The 16394-nt window shown below is 34.9% G+C and overlaps 4 protein-coding genes across 4 annotated transcripts in view; 2 read left to right on the forward strand and 2 right to left on the reverse strand.

Moving 5' to 3' along the window:
* Window positions 1-16394, forward strand: part of LOC137491165 (uncharacterized) — a 514718-nt gene that overhangs the window by 443782 nt on the left and 54542 nt on the right. The window lies entirely within an intron of this gene.
* Window positions 1-16394, reverse strand: part of LOC141381647 (uncharacterized) — a 751802-nt gene that overhangs the window by 110601 nt on the left and 624807 nt on the right. The gene's annotated exons all lie outside the window — the stretch shown is intronic.
* On the reverse strand, window positions 1120-7323 carry LOC141381725 (uncharacterized). The gene is made up of 7 exons (XM_087248926.1): window positions 6786-7323; window positions 4860-5536; window positions 4719-4764; window positions 4561-4652; window positions 4117-4227; window positions 3718-3991; window positions 1120-3601 (listed from the first exon to the last, which is right to left on the reverse strand). Exons 2-7 carry the CDS (start codon window positions 5375-5377, stop codon window positions 3389-3391), a joined length of 1254 nt encoding a protein of 417 aa, XP_087105052.1. The 5' UTR covers window positions 5378-5536; window positions 6786-7323; the 3' UTR covers window positions 1120-3388.
* LOC137491454 (NACHT, LRR and PYD domains-containing protein 3) overlaps window positions 9010-16394 on the forward strand; it is a 29559-nt gene continuing 22174 nt past the window's right edge. Inside the window, 3 exon segments of the mRNA XM_088650202.1 lie at window positions 9010-9110; window positions 10578-10657; window positions 11022-11126. Of these exon segments, the coding sequence (XP_088506328.1) occupies window positions 10614-10657; window positions 11022-11126 (149 nt within the window). The 5' untranslated portion in view covers window positions 9010-9110; window positions 10578-10613.

Raw genomic sequence — 16394 nt, forward strand, 5'->3', positions numbered from 1 at the left:
CAGCAAAACTTTTAATGAGTGTAATTGTTTGTATTCAATACTTTATTATTATTATTATTTTCCAATTTCCATATCTGCAATGTACGGAACCCCGGAAGGGACGTAGTGGAGGAGAAAAAAAATGGGTGGGTGAAAAAAAAATAATGGGTGAAAGAAAAAAAAATGGGTGGGAGGAAAATATATATTTCTAAGTTTTTTGCGTTCCCTCGCAAAGATGTTTTGCGTTATCTCGCAAAGATGTTTTGCGTTCCCTCGCAAAGATGTTTTGCGTTATCTCGCAAAGATGTTTTGCGTTCCCTCGCAAAGATGTTTTGCGTTCTCTCGCAAAACTGTTTCTCCACAAACACTTCCTGTTCACTGCACTCACGTAAACCCTCCCGTTTTTGCCGAAATTCTCACCATTCTACCCCACTTTCTTTACATTACTGTGCGTATGCTACCTATGAACCAGTGAATGCATGTATAATCGCTGACTGACAGACGCGCTTCGTACAATAAACTGATCCCAGATCAGCGTCTGTACACGCCATTTACAGAGGAGCGGGTGCATGTTTAAACAGACAAATACACTGAATAATATGAAGTTTCTAAAGTAATGGACTGCTTTCATTATAAATTTGTGCATTCTTACAGAGACACCTCTGTTATCAAACTAAACAAAACATGAGATTCATTTGCTGCGCACTTGTTTGATAACAGAAGTGTCCCTTTAAATGGCGCGTACAGACGCTGATCTGGGATCAGTTTATTGTATGGAGCGCGTCTGTCAGTCAGCGCTTATACATGCATTCACTGGTTCAGAGGTTGCAAAGTGAAAGGCGACAATCAGCGCACAGTAATGTAAAGAAAGTGGGATAGAATGGTAAAATATGGGAGAATTTCAGCAAAAACGGGAGGGTTTACGTGAGTGCAGTGAACAGGAAGTGTTTGTGGAGAAACAGTTTTGCGAGAGAACGCAAAACATCTTTGCGAGGGAACGCAAAACTTTGCGAGAGAACGCAAAAAACTTAGAAATATATATTTTCCTCCCACCCATTTTTTTTCTTTCACCCATTATTTTTTTTCACCTACCCATTTTTTTTCTCCTCCACTACGTCCCTTCCGGGGTTCCGTAGCAATGCCTATTTTGGCATTTTTGCAGTCCACTTAGAATCCAACCTGAAAATCATTTTTTTATTTATTGGCATTGATTGTTTTGAAATTCAAATGGCATTAATATGCCTGTGTTTTTATTTCTGTAATTAATATGGCTGTCAAGCCAGGATCTTGATGGTTTATTGTGGGTATGTTGTTTACATAAAGAAATCTGTTACAAGTTAAACAAAAGTTCTTATAAACAATTATATTTTGAATATAAATAGTTTTTGTCTTGCGTTTACATTACTTTTAAATGAGATTAATCGCGGTTAATTTTCTAAAAAAGTGTGAATAATTTTTTAAAAGTGAGATTAATCAATTGACAGCTCTTTTATTTATATAGATAGATAGATAGATAGATAGATAGATAGATACTTTTATCGCACGATTAAAAAAAATATGGCCATTAATCTATTCTAAAAGTTGGGTTGGGAGCTGGGTTTATTTCACGCAAGTTATGGTGACTTTCACCTTGATATTTTAGCGTGGATGTATACCTGACCGGTGAGCCGTCTGACAAAAAAGTGCCCTTCGGAATAAAATCAGCAGGATGCCTGACTTTTAACTGCTGTTCGGCAGTTTCACTTTAACTCATGAACATTTCATTCATGCCCTGTGACAAACTGGGCTATTAGATGCAAATAATGAGTAAGGATTGGTGAGAGTGTTATGGAATTTATTAAACTTATACATTTTGCGATGTGTGCGCCTGTGTGGTCCTTTGCCGACAGCAGCGTGATTGGGTCTTGTGGGAAAAGATGGCGAAAAGTCCTACATGACGGTAATAGTCTGAACGCGATGTTTATTTAAATAATTCCACTATGCATACTCCACATGTCTTAATTCCATTTCTGTTTAGTTCACTTATGACTTTAGTTGGATTAAGGTAACCTTCAAGTTGTTTTTATTTATTTATTTTTTTAACAAGGCAATATATTACTAAAGAATATGAGTATCTAAATCACTAATCAACACTAATAGGATTCATTAGCTAACTAGTTAACATGCTAAAAATGAACAATGCTTTTGCAGCATTTGAGATGAGAAATGCCAATTTCCATTTTTGGGTGAATTATCCCTTCATGCCTGTGAAGTTTGGATGTATGAATGCAAGAATTTTAGTTAACATTGCACCAACCCTAATCAAACATTTGAACCATCAATATCTTCAGGATTACAAAGGCTCCAGACAGATAAACCTTTTTTTTTTTTTATTAGAGCTAAACTTTTCAGGACCCGTGTTCCCCAGCTTTGATTTTGAAAAAAATTCATAACATTTTGACATTTCTTAACTTTACACAATGAAAGAAAAATAATTTTACTGCTGATTCTATAACTTTTAAAAAATTTTTGTTACTTTAGCATCTGCCAAGGACCTAAAAAACCTCATGAAGTTCTGGGTTGGATGGGAGCGGATGGAAGAAAATATGGTTGTCGAAATCGTAAAAAGTGATCTCCCAAAGTCTTCCACATGCTTCTGCGTTCTTAGGATACCAGGGCACTACTCCGAATACCAGTCCTTTGTGAGTGACTTAATGATGTGCATTGGTACTTGCCAGTATGGTTTTGGCCATGTGTAATTTTTTGGCAAGTATGTTACTCATACTATTATAAGATGCTGGTAAAGATCTAAAGTTCTGTACTGCGCATTTAAGCTTGATTGTGTACATTTATGCATAATGTTCATGTCTTTATATTGTTACTATGCTATAAGATATAGCAGTTCTTAAGTAATTGGCTGATGTTTTTATATATATATTTTACAGCCAATTTGTAAGTTTACATTGTTACACAATGTATTGTTCATGCTTGTTTAATAACGTCAAAATCTGCAGAATACTTAAAAGTACTTGTTTTATTAATTGAATTTCAAATGTTTTGGATAAATTCAGTGGATTTTATACTGTGCTTGCACAGTACAACTACAAGATGTGAAATAATAAAAGAAACTACACATTCTTTCTAGCAGGTTGTTTGTTCTATATACAGTATAGTTATTATTTTAAGGCATTGTCATCTCCAGTCAATATTACTTAATTGCTAATGATAGAAGTCAGAACTAAACAAAGCATGCCAATCAAGTACTAGTACAAGGTAAATGGCATTTTCCAGCCTAGATCTCATCAACATATTTATATAAACCAATTTATAAAAACCAAAGCATACATCTTTTCAGTTATATATAGTATTGTTCATTTGTAACTAGATTGTATACATTTTTATTTCCACAAGATGAAGAAGAAATTCACAATTATTCCATTAGAACAGATTGGCAAAAATCAAGTGCAGCTAAATATATGTCCCAGCCAAAGGTCTGTGAAGGTCTTTTGGGATGTATAGTTTCTTGGAGCAGTACCAGTTGCTCCTCAGTCAGGGGACATCCTGTCGGAGGCACAACAATGCTGGAGTGTCCATCAACACACAGGCCACTACTTTCCCAGTCAATGTGGGGTATTCTCAATCCCTAAAAACAGCATATTTAATGTCTCAAAATCCCGCATACAGTTCTGAAATTAACAAACGGCATAAAAAAAAATATCTATTCAGTTGCCTTATACTGCCAAATTCTATCAAACATACCTCTATGTCAGATTCTTGTACAGGACTGCGTATGCTTCCCATCACCCACAACTGGTTAGGAGTCATACAACCCTCTGTGCGTATTGTGTGATTATCCCAAGTGTTTCGAAAAAGATTAAGATCATCTTGAAGCCGTGGAAGAAATACATAGTGGCAGCAGAAGAGGTGAGTATGGTCAGAAATGTCAAGGTAGCCACCTTCTTCCAAATCATGTAAAACATCATAGTAAACATTTGTTACTGATGTCCAGACGTCTCTCCACAGCCTCTCAATACTAAAGAGAATGGAAAATGCTAATAAAATGTAATATTCTTACACATTCTTACATAACAGTGCAACTCTTAAAAAAATTTATAAACATTCCTAAGAATGAAAAAAACTGTAAAAATTGAAACTTGCCGCTGATTGTGTATGCTCTTTCCAGAAATGAAGCTGCCCTTTCCAGTTCCACGAACGGTAAACATAAGGCGAGCCACATCCACATTCTCAACCCCCTGATCACCTCGTACCCTTAAAACATGCCAGTTAAAGCACAGCGCTTAATAAAATTCAAGCCTCTCTGTTATCACTTCATATAAAATTCTAATATAGTAAATGTGGGGAAAAAAACATTATTTTTGATGTAATAAATTCATGAGTATTCGGAGGCCAGGTAAACAAAGACAGAATGATAGATTTTTTTTGTGTGCCAATTGTATACTATGGAAATTTGTTTGCACCACTAAATAAAAAAAATAACAAAAAAATCTAACATAATATGCAAATTAATATGCAACATGCATTTTACTTAATGTAAAAAAAAACCCAAAAATGTAACAATTTCTTTAATGAACTTAAATGTACCTGAGAGGAAAGCCAAATGTCTCCACTGCTTCCTGAAAAAAATCCAAGGTAGTTGCTGCGAGGTTATTAGTGGCAGCTCCAAGGTACATTATCTGTTAAAAGAGAAATAACTGTAAAAAATGACAATGTACATTATTAATATAAACTTGGTGAACTACCTTTTGTGAAAAGCTATCCACACCACCAAAGATGACTATATTGTAGCTAAATCAAGAAAAAGAATACAAATGTTTTAAAAACTCACATAATTGCAAGAACTGGAATATGCAAATAACTTTGAACAAACATGACAAACTTACCGAATCAACTTATGATTTGTGTCAATGTGCATTATTGACCGAGGACTGGAGACTGAATAGGTCCTTCGTACCACACAGCCCATCTGTGTCATTCGGGACAGGACTCCAACTGTGTCAACCCGGTGTAATGAAGCTCTGACCCGTTCAAACTGCACTAGGTGTCCTCTTGCCTTTAGAGCTCCTCTCATCATTCTGTATCCACAGTGAGGGATGTGACGTTGTAATTCTTTCACACAATCGTCTAATTCTTCATCTGTGAGACTACTATATCGTGCCCGAACAGAAAGGTTACATTCAGACATTCGCCTAAATACTGTGCGTGTGCTTACTCCAATCATGCTAGCAATGGTTGGAACAGAACAGTTTATGTCCAAGAGATTGGTGATGAAATCTGGTGAGATGACAAGACGTGGCCGTCCCATCGACCCTGACTCCTGAAGAACATTAGTTGGAGTGCGTATCTCCTCGTTTGACAGGTTGAGCTGAATTAGTCCAAGCAGTTCTGTGATGCCATCCATAATGTCCTGTGGTATGGTAACTGAATTGGATACAGCACTTAAAAAGACCAAGTCTTGCGAGTAGATAAACTATAGGAAGTCCATGTTAAGGGGTAGGCGTCCAATAGCAGTTTCCAAACGTTAACGAAGTCTTTGCAAAACATAATCCAAAAGCAACTGCTAAAGAGAAATACATAAGGAGTGTTAAATACCTCACCTTTGCTGACACAACCAAACAAAAGTTAAATAACAGGGCTGCTGGATTACATCAAAAATCATAAAAAAACAAATCACAATTATTTAACATTATTATAAGTGGGCCATATTTACAAAAGCTACTGTGGCTAAAAGATCACAACATTTTGTAAAAGAAAAAGAAAAACTACATTAATTTGACAACACTGTTTTGCACACTGTAAATAAAGTTTTTTAAATCTGTGTTGTGAGAATTTGCTGCACCTGCTGTGAAACTGATGAAAATGTTGCTTGATTTTGTTTGCATGACTTATCTGAAGTTGCAACTCGTTAAGCGCTCTAGTCACACACCTGGCCCATAGACAAACTTACATTTTACTGGATGTTTTTATGAAATATTTACTGAATGTTCCTGTATGTATTTAAGCCATTTTCACATAGTGAATAATTTTTTTTATTAAGCCCACTTTTATTTCTATTGAATGATATTGTATACCTTTGATGCATGTTATCTACATTATCTGTTATATGTTTAAGCTCCCAGTAAAAGAATATCAATATAAATAATAATAAAGGGCAGCATTTAATTACACATTTTGTGTGCATTTGACGGTTTGGGTGCGCAAATTACAGGATTTTACTGAATTGCATGTGAAATTTGGCTTTTTTTTGTAGGAGCGAAAGAACATCAATAGAAAGGGGCAGAAAGTATGCTTTAGGGTGCACAGCTAGTGTTTCTTCCCATACTCATAAACTTCCAGTGAACGGTTCATAGGACTTTTTTCAATTTTATAAGGTTCCTTTTACAGCATCGATGTTGTAATGTGATTACAATACATTCCATTTAATAGACATAAGCATTCATTTAGTTGTTCAAGCGTAAAAGGAGACAAAAAACACAGGCTGTCAGGATTAGCTGGTTAGCGCAGACACTATTGAAAATACTGAAGTAAAATAAATGTTCATAGTTTAAAGACATGGCACAGGAAAACTGAATTTATGTGTTTATTTATGCTATGCTTCTTGTACATTATGAGACCCACTTTATTTATGCAATTTATCAGGCAATGAAGATCGTCGATTTTTAAGGAAAACAGACGTGACGATTTTGTAACTGCATATAGTTGAAGCTCCATACTAATGCATGTAACTTACTCTATTTGTATTAATGGGGTATATACAGACTGACCTTGATTTTCAGTCAGCCAGCTCAATCGGCTTCCGGTAAACTCACCTCTTGGTCCATCTTCGCCCATTAACACGTCGTCTTGCGTTTGCTTGTTGATGAAGAAATAACTGCCGCTAGCACCACCTGCTGTCGAGGACGTCTAACCGCAGAGAGTGATCTTGGATCTGTACTCCATTGCTTTTCCTGCAGTTCCCAGATGTAATGTCGAATTTCAACAGTCGAATTTGAACCACTGAATTTATGGAAGCGAATTTTTGAACTGAAATAAAATGCACTGAAAATTGCATTTTGAATAATATATATCGTATTTTTAAACAGAACTGAATGTTTTGGAATTGAATTCTGAATGGTGAATTATGAACTATTGAATTTAAGTATAAAAATGTGTGCAAAATATTTTTAGTTGAAATATTCACAGCTCAAATAAACAGCTATATTAAATTTCGGGACATAAAAATACAAACCCTGGCAATTCATGTCATTAAAAAGCAAGCACTTGTTAATTCAATGCATTATTTTTTTCAGTTAGTGTAATTCGACAAGCTTTTTATTTCAATACTTTAGGCATTGATTTTGTTCCATAAATACAGCTCTGTTGAATCTCCTCCATTGCAACACCAACTACGGCAAAACTAGAGGTACAAAATTAGTACAACTCAATTTTTTTCTATGTCCACTAGATGTCACTCTTGGATTGTTTTGCTAAGATCAGCACAAACAGTCTTATTTTAAGTATTAGCAGTGTTAATGTAATAAACTAAATAAAGGTAACTAAATAGATGTTACATTTCTAAAATGGGCGATATAACTCCAAGCCAGAGAAAGTAATATTAGCCAACTTTATACATTAATTTGTTCTTTTCTCGTCCACAAAACATTCTGTAAAATGAAACACTGCCTCAGCTTACCATAGTAAAGTTTGTTAAATCCAGCGTGTTCGTCAGGCATGCTGATAAATTGTCCTCCAGAAATGCTCCAGGGTCCTGTGGTGCTGAGTAGTCGAATCGCCACAAGGTGGCATCGAAGCACTTGTGGAAAATACAGTATAATACAGGAATTTTTACAAATACAGTAAATCACTGTATATGTTGTTCGATGTCACACTAAATTCCCATATTGCAATGGTAAATCCAGTTCTTTACTGTAAAAATAATTTACAGTATTATACTGGGTGAAATACAGTAAATAACTGTGGAAATTACAGAAATGTCTAACAGTGTATATATATATATATATATATATATATATATATATATATATATATATATATATCATTCATTTTCTTGTCAGCTTAGTCCCTTTATTAATCCGGGGTCGCCACAGCGGAATGAACCACCAACTTATCCAGCTAGTTTTTACACAGCGTATGCCCTTTCCAGATGCAACTCATCTCTGGGAAACATCCACACACACACTCATACACTACGGACAATTTAGCCTACCCAATTCACCTGTACTGCATGTCTTTGAACTGTCGGGAAAACCAGAGCACTCAGAGAAAACCCACGCAAAGTCAGGGAGAATATGCAAACTCCACACAGAAATGCCAACTGAGCCGAGGTTCAAACTAGCGACCTTCTTGCTGTGAGGCAACAGCTCTACCTACTGCGCCACTGCCTCGCCGTAATATATATATATATATAATCTATTTCTAATAGCTAGTATAGACAAACAAGTATAATGATTAAAATAAGAGTTTGAAACACCTTCAGAAATGGACAGATAATACTTGTAAATTCAAATTATATGTTGCAAACAATATATAAATGACAAAAAACTACAACATAACTACAACTACAACTAAATGTAATACTGTTTAATGGTTTTCTTAATTTTTCCTCTGTTAAAACATTACTCTTTAGTGTGTGCTGTTTATCTTCGTTGTGATCTTCAGTTATTTTGTTTATTAGTTCCAGTTTTGCCTTTGGTACTGACTAATCTATTGTATAAACACACTTATTGAATATTAATGAACAGCATCCTATAGAAAATAATAATAATAATATAGCAGAGAGATCTGCTTGAGGTGTACTCATTTATATATAAATCTCTAATCTTGTTTATAGGTTTAACATTTTTCTAAATATTCTTCAGAGACCTCTCAGATTTAATCTCAAATACCTTCTCTAAATCTTCCTTCAACACACTTGTGCTTAGAGAAACTGCACAGATATATTCAGCTCCAGTGGTTTATGTGTTGACTTCAGAACACACCTACAGTCTGGAGAGTCTCATGAATATTCATGTAGTGTCACTCGGTGGAGCCAATAATATTTCAGGATATACCTGTAGATCACACAGGTGTGTTTTAGTGAAGTGAAAGAGCTCAGATTGTGTTCCTGCTGCACAAGAGCATCTGTACTTCTGCATGTGAGTTTAACACTTCTACATTACGCTGATTTGTGGAGATGACGAAGGGGTTTTATATGTGTGAGTGTGATTTAAATGTCTGATCCTGATGATCAAATCCTTAAACACTGATTAAACATTATGTTAAAACATTTTTCATTTAAACCCTGTGTCTAAAAGCTAAAAGTTTTTATTTATTAATCCCTTTAAAGTGTTCTCTACTATATCAGACTGACTCAATAATGTCCCATAATTCAACATTAAATATAACTCTAAACATTCCGAGTCACGAAATCAAAAGTAAAGTTAAAGCTGCTGAAAAAACAAAAAGCTGACGATCCTTAAACAACACTGCATTTAACCTTTAACCATCAGAGTAACTCATTAACTAACCAAATAGCCTCTTTAGTAGATAGACATTTTAATACTCCTTTTAATAAACCTGAACTTATCTTGATAAACTCTATATAACATGCATTTATCTCAAATCAAATGTGAAGTACCTGGGATGTCAGATCAAGGTTTAAACCAACTGCATTCATATTAAGAACTATATATATATATATATATATATATATATATATATATATATATATATAGTTGAAGTCAGAATTATTAGCCAACCTGTTTATTTTTTCCCTAATTTATGTTTAACAGAGATTTTTTTTCAGCACATTTCTAATCATAATAGTTTTAATAACTCATTTATAATAACTGATTTATTTTATCTTTGCCATGATGACAGTAAATAATATTTTACTTGATATTTTTCAAGACACTTTTATACAGCTTAAAGTGACATTTAAAGGCTTAACTAGGTTACTTAGGTTAACTAGGCAGGTTAGGGTAATTAGGCAAGTTATAGTATATCAATGGTTTGTTCTGTAGACTATCAGGAAAAAAAAAAGCATAAAGGGGCTAATAATTTTGTCCTTAAAATGTCTTTTAAAAAAATTAAAACTGATTATTCTAGCCAAAATAAAACAAATACGACTTTCTCCAGAAGAAAAAAAAATATCAGACATACTGTGAAAATTTCTTTGCTCTGTTAAAAAAGAATAAAAAATCAAAGGGGGGGCTAATAATTCTGACTTCAACTGTGTATATATATATATATATATATATATATATATATATATATATATATATATATATATATATATATATACATACAGTGGGTAGCACGTTCGCCTCACAGCAAGAAGGTCGCTGGGTCGCTGGTCCGATCCTCAGCTCAGTTGGCGTTTCTATGTGGAGTTTGCATGTTCTCCCTGCCTTCGCGTGGGTTTCCTCCGGGTGCTCCGGTTTCCCCCACAGTCCAAAGACATGCGGTACAGGTGAATTGGGTAGGCTAAGTTGTCCGTAGTGTACGAGTGTGTGTGTGTGTGTATGTGTGGATGTTTCCCAGAGAAATTAATTTATATATATATATATATATATATATATATATATATATATATATATATATATATGATTGTTTCCTGAAAGGTCTGCTAATGTCTGCATTGGTGTTGTAGCTGCAGTATGGCAGAGGGGCGAGTAAAGGACTCTCTCTTAGAGAAACACAGGTATTGACTCTGTTTTTACACCATTATTTCAACACTTTTCTCTGAAGAACAAAGACCAACAACAATGCACTTATTTGTGTTGCTATTGCCTGATCAAATGATGAACAAATCTTTAGTTTACAGCTTTAGGAAATGTGTTTAGATCATTCTAGATTACAGACAGCTCGATCTGGTGTCATATATTTACAAGAGCTGAAAATGTGTCATGTGTCAGGTTTAAAGTCCTGTTCAACATCAGAGTTAAAACTGACTGCAGAACAGTTTCAGCTTGTGCTTATAAACGGAGATTAAATGAAGATCAACTAGAAATTATTTAAATGTGCATGTCCTGCAGTTTATTCCTCTGGTGTGTTTGTGTGTTCAGTGTGAGATCAGGATCATGTGTGTCCAGCTCTGTGTCTATGAAAAGTGACCTGTCAATGGATTATCCACCAGACCTCAGTGAGGAAACCCCATCATCTGCCCAAAGGTATTTTGTATTTTACAATATTGGTCTCACATGAAGATTCATCATGAAATTTTATCGTTCAGAAATATGCGTCTGTGTATACACTTTTTATTCAATGTTTAAATATTAAGTTCTAATACATTATTTAGACATTGAATGATCTTTAATAAAACAGATGCCTAAAAAATTGATCATAAACAATAGCATAAATACAATAAAACAGATATAACGGTACTGTAAGATTTTCCAGAAACCACTAGGACAGTGTTATATATTTGCTGAATGATGTACTTGCATTATGTGAAATGTTTGGCAGAATGTCTTAATCCAGACAATTAAGCCATTTCAACTTCAATTTAGAGTTCTGTAATCAGCAGCTTTCATACGTTTTACAGCCAAACGTGTTTTACACAAGCAATGTTTCCATCCACATATTTTCTTGCACAATTTGGAATATTTAAATAAAAATACTTATTGGAAACACCAAGATAAATATATCATTCATTTTGAAGGTACGAGATGTACATGATTTATACAAAATGTATGCGAACAGCTGAGTAGGACACACTTTTTATCCGATTATAACACATGATGGTGAAACGGTGGCACAGTAGGTAGTGCTGTCGCCTCACAGCAAGAAGGTTGCTGGTTCGAGCCTCGGTTGGGTCAGTTGGCATTTCTGTGTGGAGTTTGCATGATCTCCCCGTGTTGGCGTGGGTTTCTTCCAGGTGCTCCGGTTTCCTCCAGAGTCTAAATACATGTGGTATGAGGGTAAATGCATGTGTTTGGATGTTTCCCAGTAATGGGTTGCAGCTGGAAGGGCATCTGCTGCGTAAAACGAATGCTGGATAAGTAGGCGGTTTATTCCACTGTGGCGACCCTACATAAAGGGACTAAGCTGAAAAGGGACTTAAGCTGAAAAGAAAATGAATGAATGAATAAAACATGATGGGCATATCGGATTATATACATAAACTATGATTTTACTATAATGTCCAGCTTGTGCATCAATAAAAACATGTGATTTAGTTATAACAGATCATGTGATGATAAAAACTGTCATGATGGGATGACATTTATGGACAAAGCCATCGAGCGTTCATTGTGTTTCGGCGCAACTCTTTTAATATAGAAGATAAAAGGCCTACAGTGGCTTCACAAAACTGCATTTCTCTGGCTGATATGTAGTGCCAGGTAAGGAGAAAGTGACAATTTTCTTCTCTCTGACTCTATGGATGAAGACTCTGCTTTATGTTTATGAAAATGTTTAGATATTCTAGTCTGTCATTTAAGTTATTTTTCCTCAGTAATGTACACACGACACCCCATATTGACAGGAAAACACAGAATTGTTTACATTATGTTATAATATCACATGGTATGAGTGTGAGTGTATGGGTGTTTTTCCAGTGAAGGGTTGCAGCTGGAAGGGCATTCGCTGTGTAAAACATATGCTGTATAAGTTGGCAGTTCATTCCACTGTGGCGACCCCTGATGTATAAAAGGACTGAGATGAAATTAATGAATTAATGAAATATCACATGGTGCACAGTATTCAGACCCTTTGCTCAGTGTGTAGCAGAAGCGCCCTTATGATCTAATACAGCCAGGAGTCTTTTTTTTAGGAAAGATACAACAAGTTTTTCACACCTGGATTTGGGGATCCTCTGCAGTTCTGTCAGGTTGGATGATAAATGTTGGTGGACAGATATTTTAGGTGTCTCAAGAAATGCTCAATTGAGTTTAAGTTAGGGCTTAGGCTGGACCGTTCAAGAACAGTCACAGTTGTTGTAAAGCCACTCCTTTGTTATTTTAGCTGTGTGCTTAGGGTCATTGTCTTGTTGGAAGGTAAACCTTCGACCCAGTTTGAAGTCCTAAGCACTGTGGAGAAGGTTTTTGTCCAGGGTATGCCTTTACTTGGCCGGATCCATTTTTCCCTCGATTGCAACCAGTCGTCCTGTGTCTGCTGCTGACAAATGCCCACAGCAGGATGCTGCCACCACCATGCTTCACTGTTGGCACTGGATTGGACAGGTGATGAGCAGTACCCGGTTTTCTTCATTCATAACACTTAGAATTAAGGTCAAAAAGTTCTAGCTTATATTCAGACCAGATAATCTTATTTCTCAGCATTGTAAAGTCTTTCGGGTGTTTTTTTTTTTTTAGAGGATAGAGGACAGAGGATAGACTTCTGTTGGGCCATAAAGCCCTGACTGGTGGAGGGCTGCAGTGATGGTTGACTTTTTACAACTTTCTTCCATCTCCTGACTGCATCTCTGCACAGCAAATTCATTGGTGTTAAATTTCAAGTGTTGTGGTAATTCAGAGTAAAGTGTTAAAATTCTAGAGTTAGATAAAGGTAAAATAACCCTCTCGACGTTAGAAGCTTATTTGCCTCCTTGTCATACAGAGTAACATGTATCTACCTTTGTAGAAAACCCTTGTATTTGAGAAACTAATCAGAGTGTCTGAAATCTCACCACACCCTCATTCACCTGGCCCTTAAATTAGTCAATTAGTTTAGTCCACTAGACAGAGGGAATGACCACAAATAAGTGAATTCAGACACCTGCTGTTAACAAGCACAATCACTGAAGGAATAAGAAATTGAAGGAAGAAATAAATCTACAGACACAGCCTCACACCAAACCAACTGAATTAAAACAGAGGATTCAACAACTCCACTAAATAATAGAATAAGCAGCTTCACTGATTACAGTTTGACTTCATTTCTGTAAGAATATTTGACAATGAACAGAGGTTTAGATTTTTTTATTAAAAATATTTCATTTGACCTCACCATCATAGAGATCAGAGGCTGCTTATTTGAGTTCTTGAAGCTGTACTCTTACAGCCTGTTACTCTGACTACTATAGCTGTGTTTCTAAAACTCATCAGTTATAGCAAGAAAGGTCAAGAGAAACTATACTGTTTATGCTTAATTGTTATAGATTTAATTTCAGGTGTTTATTAAGTTGATTCATAAAGATATGCAAATATAGTTGTATTAAAGCTGCATAGGACAATACTACTGGCAGTCTGCTGCTCTTCATAGAAAACCCAACTAACAATTAGGATGCAATTAATAATTAAAGTGTCATGCACTAAACATTCAAGCTCCAGCTTGCTTATATGACACACAGGCATCAAGAATCAGGATATGAACCTCAACCGTGGTTGCTAAAAAAAAAAAAGCTGCATAGTTCATGCCGCAATGCATGCTGGGTGCCAGCATAGTACAAAGCTCCCAGCATGCATTTCAGCATGAATAAATTATGCAGCTTTATGTTCTTACAATCTCTTTCTTTTCCTTTATTTTGTAGTGTTTTTTTACTTGATTTTTATTTTTTGTTTGTCACCATCATTGAGATTCAAAGACTAATAGTTGATGTCTGTGTGTTTTTAAGTTCTGCAATAAATCAAACATTCTTATTGTAAATATTGTTTTTATTTTATATTATTGGAGCTTCAGTGGTTTCATTTATGTATATTATTTATTTCTCACACATATCTAATATGATACTGAATTAGAAAACTAGCAGGAAAGGATGGCTATGATATCATAAATAATCTCTTCAGACTGACACTTTAATTTTCTTCAGACTTTCCATGCTATATGTATAAATAGTGTAATTAACACTAACTACAACAGCCAAAATCACAGACATTTATAGTAAGAAGTTGAAGAGCCTGACTAAAGTAGACTCTGTCCTCCGTCATGGTGACTTCAAATGAACAAAATAAATTTCATTAAGAGCTTTTGTTCACATGACAGAAATAGTCAAAGGTCAGTAATAGGTGAAGCTCCATGATAAGTTGTTTAATGTGATGAGTTTTTTTAAAGATGTTGAAAAATAACATTTTTTATTGTGTAATTTGTTTTATTTTTATTGATTATTATTTTATTTAGAGTTTTATTCTCAGTTGATTTCATCTTTGGTTTTGGCTTGTGTTTTTCTGTCCTTCAGTGATTCTGCTTGTTAACAGTTGTTCATCAATAATTCTCAATCCTCCTTTAATTACACACTTAATTGTCTCATTAACTTCACCACTGTCTGAGTGTTCAGCCCTCTGTAGTGAGGACACTAGTTAGGATTTTGCTCTGGAATTTAAGGCTTAAGTGTGTTCGAATGAAAAATACAGACTATGGGATTTGTTTTTAACAGAAATATTCTGGAAACTGAATTTACGAATGTAAAATGTTGAAAACAGCAGATTACTGGCAACCACTGCTGCCAGTATTTTGACATACATTTAACAGATATTTTACATAATAAGAGTTTTCTAATTAACACTCTGGGTGTTAAAAATGTTAACACTTTCAAAAGTGTTATTTTAACACTTATAGTGGTTCCCATATAAACACTGAGGGAGTGTTAATTTTAACTCTAAGGTAGTTAAATCTACCAAATCTAAAATTTGCAGTGTGAGATCGATAAAAAATACAGACTGTTGAATGTGCTTTTAACAGAAATATTCTGTAAACTGAATTTATGAATGTTAAAAACAGCAGATTACTGGCAACCACAGCTGCTGGTATTTTTCCGTAAAATCTAAAAATGAAAAAAAAAAAATGAAAAACAGCTTAACAGTTTTTGTGTCACCATTGTGGAGGATAATAGCGTCTCTGTTCAAGTCCAAGATGAACTGAGAATATTTGATGTTATGCTGCATCTTCTTTTCTTTAAAGGTAACTGTGTAGTTACTAATGCAGTCAAAATCTGTTTGCTACTAGCAATCACACATGAAAACATTATTGCATCTAAAGACTTTCCATTTTTTTCTACTAAGCTATGATTTTATACACTGAACATTGTATTAGTTCATGAAATCAGGTTATTTTTTGTAAATTTATACAGTTCTATAAAACTTCCATGTTTTTCACAGAAAGATGCTGACTCCACAGCTGCTGGTATTTTTTCGGAAATTTAACAGATATTTTACACAATAAGAGTCTGTTAATTAACACTCTCTTGGTGTTGACAATGTTAACACTTTAAAAAGTGTTATTTTTAACACTTATAGTGGTTCCCATATAAACTCTGAGGGAGTGTTAATTCTAACTCTAAAGTAGTTAAATCTACTATCTAAAATTTGCTGTGTGGAGCTCAGCCACAGTGATCTTTGGATTGTTCTTTACCTCTCTCACCAAGGATTTTCTTCCCCGACAGCTCAGTTTGGCCAGTTCTAGAAAATGTTCTGATCATCCAAAAATCTTCCATTTAAGGATTTTGTGGCAACTATGCTCTGAGGAACCTTCAGTGCAGCAGAAATGTTTTTGTAACCTTT

The sequence above is a fragment of the Danio rerio genome, chromosome 4, assembly GCF_052040795.2.
Source record: "Danio rerio strain M-AB ecotype USA chromosome 4, GRCz13ab, whole genome shotgun sequence".
NCBI classification, from domain to species: Eukaryota; Metazoa; Chordata; class Actinopteri; order Cypriniformes; family Danionidae; genus Danio; species Danio rerio.

What these genes read in the sequence shown, in the direction of transcription:
- LOC141381725 (XM_087248926.1), bottom strand. Translation starts at nt 5,377, where the DNA reads ATGGATGGCATCACAGAACTGCTTGGACTAATTCAGCTCAACCTGTCA. An exon ending in TGGATAGCTTTTCACAAAAG is followed by an intron (nt 4,653 to 4,718) that starts GTAGTTCACCAA and finishes CTCTTTTAACAG; the next exon opens with ATAATGTACCTTGGAGCTGC. An exon ending in TACAAGAATCTGACATAGAG is followed by an intron (nt 3,602 to 3,717) that starts GTATGTTTGATA and finishes TGCTGTTTTTAG; the next exon opens with GGATTGAGAATACCCCACAT.